Source organism: Nerophis ophidion, linkage group LG12 (genome assembly GCF_033978795.1).
Source record: "Nerophis ophidion isolate RoL-2023_Sa linkage group LG12, RoL_Noph_v1.0, whole genome shotgun sequence".
In the NCBI taxonomy this organism is placed as follows: Eukaryota; Metazoa; Chordata; class Actinopteri; order Syngnathiformes; family Syngnathidae; genus Nerophis; species Nerophis ophidion.
In genome coordinates, this window is record NC_084622.1 from 658,403 (window position 1) to 668,150 (window position 9,748).

The window sequence follows — 9,748 nt, forward strand, 5'->3', positions numbered from 1 at the left end:
TTATATTTATTTTCCATAACAAACAGGATAACTTAAATACCCTGGCAGTGGCAATAAGCTTAAATGTTTGTATTTACATTTTTGGAGTTGATTTTCATCAAATATGCTATTTAACTGCTACTGTTTAACAAGGACTGATTTAAATTGTGTTTGCACAACAAATGTTTTGGCGCTTATGTTCATGTGGGAGAATATTCCAATAAAGGTGCACTACACACTACTTTTGAATTCATTATTGGGCTTTGCGTATACAATGCAGTTAATCGCGATTAATCGGAGAAATAGTGTGATTAACTTCGATTAAAATTTTTAATCGTTGCCCAGCCCTAATATTAATTAATATATATTTGGTTTTACAATGTATTGGAAAAAAATTTGAAAATGAATTTTAACCTTGCAACCTCATGATACAGAGCAGTTGCGTCTCCCGGTCATACTTGCCAACACTCCCGACGTAAGCAAATCTTACGTTGACAGAAATGTTGAAATTTAATATTCATTCTGCACATTTTTACAACATTAAAAACCATTAGTAAATCAGAAGCTACTCAGAAGGTGAGACTACTCCTGGAAATTACTGTTTTTTAATGGCCAAAGGTATAGATAGATGTGTGTGTCCAAGTTAAAAGAAACGGAAGCTTTATTACAATCTTTGGCAAGCTGGGTAATGTTTGCTGTGGTCTGGAACAACATGGCAGACAAACAACTATATGAAATGCTGCCTATATTACATACAGATAATGTGTCATGTAAAACTAAATCATTTTCAAAGAGGATACAAGTAAAGGAATTTATCCTTCCATCCATCCATTTTCTACCGCTTATTCCCTTTCGGGGTCGCGGCGGTCGCTTTAAATGAGCTCAAATATAGCTACAAATGAGGCATAATGATGCAATATGTGCATACAGCTAGCCTAAATAGCCTGATAGCATTGATTGGCTTGCAGTCATGCACTGACCAAATATGCCTGATTAAAATTCACGCACAGCATAAAACTTTTGGTGGGCAAAATGAGACAAAGAAGGAGTGGAAGATCTGACATGTAAACAATCTGTTGCGTCACAGTCTACACTATGGCGAGTTCAAGAACCACCAAAATGAGTAGGACAAAACATATTAAACAGTGGTAGTTCTAACAATTGTGTCATACTAAATATTATTATTTTTCCATTTTCAATCCTTTTTAAAAATGCTCCAGGGAGCCACTAGGGCGGCACCAAAGAGCCGTGGGTTGCTGACCCCCGGACTACCCAAAGTTGAACAGTGCAGGTGTGGTATGAACTCACCGTTCTCTGAATGTAGTCCCAAGTTTGCTCGGTTGTTCTGTTCTGGCCGGTGTAATGGATTATCATGCTCTTTATGATGTTGGACATCTCATTTTTCAACTAGAAAAGAAAAACAGGGGACAGTTAACTTACAAATTAAATCCGAACACACTGCAGTACATTGTTTATTTTCAACAGTATGTGTCATTTGTGGTGTTTTTTTTACACATACAAGCGTTACATAAGAAAGGAAAAAAAACAGAGATGATATTTACAACTTTTCACACACACAAGTGAATACAAGGCATACTTGTGGGTGGCCGTATAAACAATTTGAACACTGTTACAAATATGCTGAACCCACACCAAACAAGAATGACATTTGGGGAGAACATCCAGAAATACCCAGAACCCTTGCAGCACTAACTCTTCTGAGACGCTACAATATACACCCCTGGCTACCACCTACCCCATACTTGCCAAGCCTCCCGATTTGGTCCAGACTCAAAAATTTCAGTGCCACTACCGAAAATCTCCCGGGCAACTATTCTTCCGAATTTATCCCGATTTCCACCCGGACAACAATATTGGGGCCGTAAGGCACTGCCTTTTTTAGCGTCCTCTACTACCTGTTGTCACGTCCACTTTTCCTCCATGCAAACAGTGTGTCGGCCCAGTCACATGATATATGCGGCTTTGACATACACACACAAGTGAAGGCCACGCATACTTGGTCAACAGCCATACATGTCACACCGAGGGTGGCCGTATAAACAACTTTAACACTGTTACAAATATGCGCCACACTGTGAACCCACAGCAAACAAGAATGACAAACACATTTCGGGAGAACATCCGCAATGTAACAGAACAGAACAACAGGGACGGCGTGGCCGGGCGCAACCCGAGGGTCCGTGGTTCAATCCCACCTTGTACCAAGCTCGTCACGTCCGTTGTGTCCTGAGCAAGACACTTCACCATTGCTCCTGATGGGTGCTGGTTAGCGCCTTGCATGGCAGCTCCCTCCATCAGTGTGTGAATGTGTGTGTGAATGTGGAAGTAGTGTCAAAGCGCTTTGAGTACTTTGAAGGTAGAAAAGCGCTATACAAGTACAACCCATTTATCATTTATTTAACAAATACCCACAACCCCTTGCGGCACTAACTCTTCCAGGACGCTACAATATACATCCACCCCCACACTTGCCAACCCTCACGATTTTTCTGGGGGACTCCCAAATATCAGTGGCCCTCCCCAAAATCTCCCGGGGCAACCATTCTCCCGAATTTCTCCCGATTTCCGCTACAATATAGTCCCCCCGCTACCATCAAACCCCGCCCCCCTGAAACCTCCTCATGCTCTCTCAGGAAGAGCACGTCCCAAATTCCAAGCTGCTGTTTTGAGGCATGTTAAAAAAAAAATAATGCACTTTGTGACTTCAATAATAAATATGGCAGTGCCATGTTGGCCTTTTTTTCCATAACTTGAGTTGATTTATTTTGGAAAACCTTGTTACATTGTTTAATGCATCCAGCGGGGCATCACAACAAAATGAGGCATAATAATGTGTTCATTCCACCACTGTATATATCGATATAGGTTGGTATCGGAATCGGTAATTAAGAGTTGGACAATGTCGGATATCGGCAAAAAAGCCATTACCTGACATCTCTAAAAGAAACTAAACATTTGTCTTTATTTGCAGCATTTTGTTTAAAAGTTTTTACCAGGCAAGACCTCAGGTGCAAAGTGGGGTGCCACAGTCGGCCCAACAGCTGCACGGATGCAGTCTTGCAGGAGCCCGAGTGAGAGTGCAAGATTACAGAGCTGCAGCAGCGTTGTAGCATTCAGAGCTCTGTTGGAGATACAACCTCAGCCTATTTCGGGAAGGAGGGCACCGCCCTGCCCTGTGGTGAACTTTAAACCAGGAGCACGTCCAGCCTCAAGTGATACATTAACACGAGCATGCTGGAGCAGCACAAAACACTTTTCAAGTGGGACTAATATATATTTATCAGGGTTCAATTTCAACCTGATAGTCCCACATTGATGTATTTAGTAGCTGTGAAGATGCATGACTGTTACATGGGGGGGATGCAGTGTTTACATTTATTTTTGCTTTTCGTTTTCAGGTGGCTCATGAAGTAAATGTGTGTTTATTTAATAATTATGTTTGCTCTTTGTACACAGTGTTAGCGTGCATGTGTTAGGGGACTATTTCCACCTCAAAACAGTGTGGAATGGGAAGGAACATTCACTGTTTATTCACTTTGTTCTGTGCAAGGACAAAAAACAAAGAGTACACTCTAGGGCTGGAAGATATGGCCTTTTTTTAATATCTCAATATTTTTAGGCCATATCGCGATACAACATATATATCTCAATATTTTGCCTTAGACTTGAATGAACACTTGATACATATCGCCCAGCACTAATTTAAGTTTTCAATATCTAACTTAGATAAAACAAGTATACTCTGTCTGTTAGCAACGTTTTGCACTTGATTACAAATCACAAGCAAAAGAAATAAAACGGTTGTCATTATTCTCTCGGTATTGTTGAATGTGCTCAAGAAGTACTTACACCCACACTAAAATCATTTAACAAAATTGTGTTTTCTTATTTCTTTTCACTAAAATAGACATGTAAATATATTCTCTTGGCAGAGGAAATGGAACAATAATGTTTCCTCTGCCAAGAGAATATATTGCATGTCTATTTTAGTGAAAAGAAATAAGAAAATCTAATAGAAATAGTATTTTTTTTATGGAGACATTATTGTTCTGTCTCCATAAAAGCAATACTATTTTTATTAGTTTTTCTTATTTCTTTTCACTAGACATGCAATATATTCTATTGGCAGAAAAACAAGTACAAATAGTATTGCTTTTATTCAGACAGAACAATAATGTCTCCATAAAAGAAATACTATTTCAATTTGTTTTTTCTTATTTCTCTCAACTAAAATATACATGCAATATATTATCTTGGCAGAGGAAACATTATTGTTCTGTCTCCATAAAACCAATACTACTTTTATTTGTGTGTTTAAATATGTTTATCTCCTTCCATTTTTAATTTGTAAACATTTTACAATAATTCTATAATATTTTTTCACTTTCAGTTTGTGACGACACGGGAGTTCAGCACCTGTTTGTTTTTTGCTGTTTTTCTCTTTTTTGGCGGAAGAGTTGGCATCATTGGGGTACAAACAAAACAAATATTTTGACATATAGGGCAGACAATAGATGTATGATATATGCAAATATGATGCAATGAATAGGAATGTCTGAAGCTGGACATCAATAATAAAAATAAAAAAAATGATGTTACACATCACTATGTAATGATACAGGAAACAATAAACCAGTTAAAGTGCCTGTAAAATCTAGAGACTAAAGAAAGTAACACTGCTATATTTGCCCCCCACAGCATCAGCCAACCTAAAATCCCGCATCTTCACATTAGTCAAAAAACCAACATCCTGTGACTTTTCACTTGTTAAACCATGAAACTGTTTCACTTCAGGAAGCGGGAGGCTCACACTCACAGCTGTGACATGGGGAAGCACAAACGGCATTTTAAATCAAACTTAGAAAAAAAAAAAAATAAGTGTCTTACCTGATCCCTCTGGAAGTATATGAGAACTCCAGCAGTAACTTGGGCAATGAGGATGAGCAGGAGGCAGGTGAAATACTGTTAGGGTAAACAAGAAGTTACGTTTACAGACAAAGACATTTTGCAGAGTGGTTTCACTAAAGCAAACATCGAGAAATGCTTCAAACACTTGAGAGAAAAAATGACAACTAGAGATGTCCGATAGTATCGGCCGATAAATGCTTTAAAATGTAATATCGGACATTATCTGTATCGCTTTCAAAAAGTAAAATTAATGACTTTTTAAAACGTCGCTGTACGGAGCGCTACATATCCGGTAAAACACGGACGTAGTTGCGTCTTCCAATCAGTAGCCCCTCCCCTCTCCCACACACAACACAGGACTTGACGACTGCAGCATAAGAGGTTTGCTGTCGACGCTTGATGACCTCATCAAACCGCCGCGAGCGCTGCATAACAACAACAAGAGTGTGTTGTTGCCGGTGCTGTAGCCGTGGCTAACAAGCCAGCTCGCTCAATGACTAACTAACGTCACCTTGTCTATGGTTTGGGATTATTTTAAAGTGTCTCTGACAGATAAAAAACTGGCAATTTGCAATGACTGTAAAAATTAGGTTATGCGAGGAGGAACCAAGACGTCTTTCTTTAATACGAGCAATTTGATCTCCCACCTCTTCAAGAATCATAAGGAGATACACGATGAAGACAAGCGGAAGATGGATGAAAACCGGACATCGAAAGCAGCTTGCAGTGAACAGAGGTTCCCTGTCTCAAGGCAGCATTTCAGAAGCTCTGACTGACTGCTGGGCCACTTCAAGCACTCACCACCAGCTTGCAGCACATTTGTGTTACTCATACAAATATGTTAGAGCAGGTCAGATTGAGACCAGTTTATACACCAAGAGTGTGTGTGACAATTATTGGTACTTTAACTTTAACTTTAACATTAATTTTCCTGTTATACAGTATGCCAGGCAGTCTACTAAAGGAGGACTATGTTATTGTTTACTTTATTACTCTAGAATACTCTGGACTGAAGCTGTGTGCCTTCATTTTTTTTGTAGTTGTGTTGTTCTGAGGCATGTTTAAAGAAAAAATAAAATAGTGCACTTGGTGAAAGTCAAAGTATAGTATTTCTATTGTAGTGGGCATCAGGATTATCTCAGGGAGAGCATGTCCCAAATTCCAAGCTGCAGGCAGGTTAAAAAAAATAATGCACTTTGTGACTTCAATAATAAATATGGCAGTGCCATGTTGGCATTTTTTTCCATAACTTGAGTTGATTTATTTTGGAAAACCTTGTTAGGCATCACAACAAAATTATGCATAATAATGTGTTCATTCCACCACTGTATATATCGGTATTGGTAATTAAGAGTTGGACAATATTGGAATATCGGCACAAAAGCCATTATGGGACATCTCTAGTCTTGTGGCACGTGTGTGTGTGTTTGCTGGGAGTTGGAGTGGCAGCTGGTCACTGTCACTGACTGGGTGGAGAAAAGTAGGTCAATGCAGCACTACAACTACCCCCCCACTCACCCAACATGAGAGGCCACTTACACACCATTCTACACTAACAGCTTACTGTACCTCCTTCTGTCGGTGCCCCCCCCCCCCCAACATGTTGCCCACACATAAGCAGATAGCTCATTGGCTCCAGTGTCAGCAAGAACTTAAGTTCTTAAAGGCCTACTGAAATGAGATGTTCTTATTTAAACGGGGATAGCAGGTCCATTCTATGTGTCATACTTCATCATTTTGCGATATTGCCATATTTTTGCTGAAAGGATTTAGTAGAGAACATCCACGATAAAGTTTGCAACTTTTGGTCGCTCATAAAAAAGCCTTGCCTGTACCGGAAGTAGCAGACGATGTGCGCGTGACGTCACGGGTTGTGGAGCTCCTCACATCTGAACATTGTTTACAATCATGGCCACCAGCAGCAAGAGCGATTCGGACCAAGATAGCGACGATTTCCCCATTAATTTGAGCGAGGATGAAAGATTCGTGGATGAGGAAAGTGAGAGTAAAGGACTAGGAGAAAAAAAAAAACTAGACGGCAGAGCGATTCAGATGTTAGACAAATTTACTAGGATAATTCTGGAAAATCCCTTATCTGCTTATTGTGTTACTAGTGTTTTAGTGAAAGTCAGAGGGGTGTGGTGACCGCCAGTGTCTCTGAGGGAAGCAGCGTTTCTCAATGAGGCGAAGCGAAGGCAGCCGCTGGGGCCGGGCTGAGATTTTTTCCCCCCCCCCCTCCACGGTGGAAGCATCCCACGTTCTGGGGCGGCCGGTCGGAGGAGGCAAGAGAGTCCGCAGCTGCCTCTCTGATAGGTACACGAGGAACGACGCAAGCTCTCCGCTCATGTCTACGGTAAGAGCCGACTTATTACCAACACTTTCCTACCGAAACCCGCCGGTTGACATGTTCACTTGACCGCTCTGTTCTGTAGTAAAGCTTCACCGTCATCTTTCGGGAACGTAAACAAGGAAACACCGGCTGTGTTTGTTGGGCGGCATAGCTCGGTTGGTAGAGTGGCCGTGCCAGCAACTTGAGGGTTGCAGGTTCGATTCCCGCCTGTGCCACCCTAGTCACTGCCGTTGTGTCCTTGGGCAAGACACTTTACCCACCTGCTCCCAGTCCCACCCACACTGGTTTAAATGTAACTTAGATATTGGGTTTCACTATGTAAAGCGCTTTGAGTCACTTGAGAAAAGCGCTATATAAATATAATTTACTACTACTACGGTTGCTAAAGGCGGCCGCAAAACACCGCTTCCCGCCTACATCTTTCTTCTTTGACGTCTCCATTTTTAATTGAACCAATTGGAAAATATTCAACCAATTGGAAAATATTCAGCAACACAGATAGATGTCCAGGATACTCTGTACATATGCGATTAAAGAAGACGACTTATAGCTGGATCGGGCTGGAACAAATGTCCGCTACAATCCGTGACGTCACGCGTTTTCAACAGGATACTTGGCGTGAAATTTTAAAATTGCAATTTAGTAAACTAAAGCGGCCGTATTGGCATGTGTTGCAATGTTAATATTTCATCATTGATATATAAACTATCAGACTGCGTGGTCGCTAGTAGTGGCTTTCAGTAGGCATGTAGAACTCAAACAGGCACATTTTAAAGGCATCTTACAATTAAATGCGTGGCTTAAAATAATACAAGCAAGAGAATATAATGTGATCAGGGGTTGGATTTTAAATTTCTATTACTCTGGATAATTTAGGAAAAGCTATGGAATTAGGATGAGTTCGATTGTGCATGACTTGCTCAGACCTTGTGTACTTTTTGACTCGGCAACCAAGCATTTCCTCTTCTCCCCAAAGTCTGTCCTAACTGTGGATGCTAAGTCGAGCACTTCAATCTGAGCAACACACCAGCATCGGACTTTGTCATGGAATAAAGACCTTAAACGGTCGTGAGGTTATGACTAAGATGTTTGTCCATCATTTGAGGTAGGCTTATGCCCGCTTCTTGTAAACGAGAACGATTTGGTGGTTTGGATGAGACAGCAAGACAGAGATTACTGTAAGAACTACTACTTTTGGGAACATGCTTTTTCCTTTTCTGTCTCATACGTACTTTCAGAGTTCTTCACTAAATAGTACATTTTCAGGTACGTCTTCCCAAAGCAGTTGGGTTGCGAGGTCAAGTATGTACCCTATTTTTTGGACAATAAGTCTTGTGTGTGAAATTATTAACACATTACTGTAAAATATCAAATAATATTATTTAGCTCATTCACATAAGAGTCTACACCAGGGGTGTCCCAAAGTGCGGCCCGGGGACCATCTGAGGCCCACAGCTAATTGTTTACCGGCCCGCCACACATTCTGGAAACGCTATTGCAAACATTTAAAAAACATTTAAAAAAAAAAGTGGAATGAGGTGAAATTGAACTAGAAAAAGTTGCAATGTTGACACAAAGCTGCCATTCAGGCAGTTTATTTTATTTTGTCTATATTTATTCTTCTTTCTTTGCCATTGCTCAAAAAAAAAAAAATGTTATAGTGAATTATTGACCTATTCAAGGCTCCAATTATTTCAAATATTTCACTTTAAAATGTTTTATGTGGAAAATAGTGCATTTATTGTGTGGTTGCCACATAAAAACATCAACATTTTCTTTGACAAAAGAGCATAATACAAACAAAATAGGAAATTAAACATAAAATCGACAGATACATCTGAAGTTGATCGTGGGCGGCAATAGCTCGGTTGGTAGAGTGGCCGTGCCAGCAACTTGAGGGTTGCAGGTTCGATTCCCGCTTCCGCCATCCTAGTCACTGCCGTTGTGTCCTTGGGCAAGACACTTTACCCACCTGCTCCCAGTGCCACCCACACTGGTTTGAATGTAACTTAGAGTCACTAGAGAAAAAGTGCTATATAAATATAATTCACTTCACATCTCGTAACTTAAGTGTTGAATGTAAAAAAAACTACAAAAAATGTATTACTTTATGAGTGAGGCACTTTTTGGATCCCAAATATATTAAATGGGATTTTATTTATCTTTTCACTGTGATGACTCAAAAATAATAATGAATTAAAATCACTGGTGTCCTACATTATTGATAATTTTAAGGCTCTAATTACTTCACATCAATAATTGCTTTCTGAATGTTTTGGGCAGCACTGGGAAATATTGCATATTTCAGTTTTATTATAAAAAACAAAGTCGTCTTTGACAAAAAAGGAATAAAACCTTTTTATTTTTTACCTTATATCAACCTAAAGTTAATACACTGTAGAGATTTACTGTAAGCGTTAAATAAAAAACATTAAAAAAATTACAATTTAACTTGTCTTAACAGTTTTTTTTTTAACATTTTAATAACTG

The 9,748-nt window shown here is 39.8% G+C and overlaps 1 protein-coding gene across 1 annotated transcript in view; it reads right to left on the reverse strand.

Moving 5' to 3' along the window:
• LOC133562863 (CD82 antigen-like) overlaps window positions 1-9,748 on the reverse strand; it is a 90,727-nt gene that overhangs the window by 19,187 nt on the left and 61,792 nt on the right. Inside the window, exons 5-6 of the mRNA XM_061916669.1 lie at window positions 4,888-4,962; window positions 1,288-1,386 (exon numbers count right to left, since the gene is read on the reverse strand). Coding sequence (XP_061772653.1) covers window positions 1,288-1,386; window positions 4,888-4,962 — 174 coding nt within the window. The remainder of the gene's footprint in view (window positions 1-1,287; window positions 1,387-4,887; window positions 4,963-9,748) is intronic.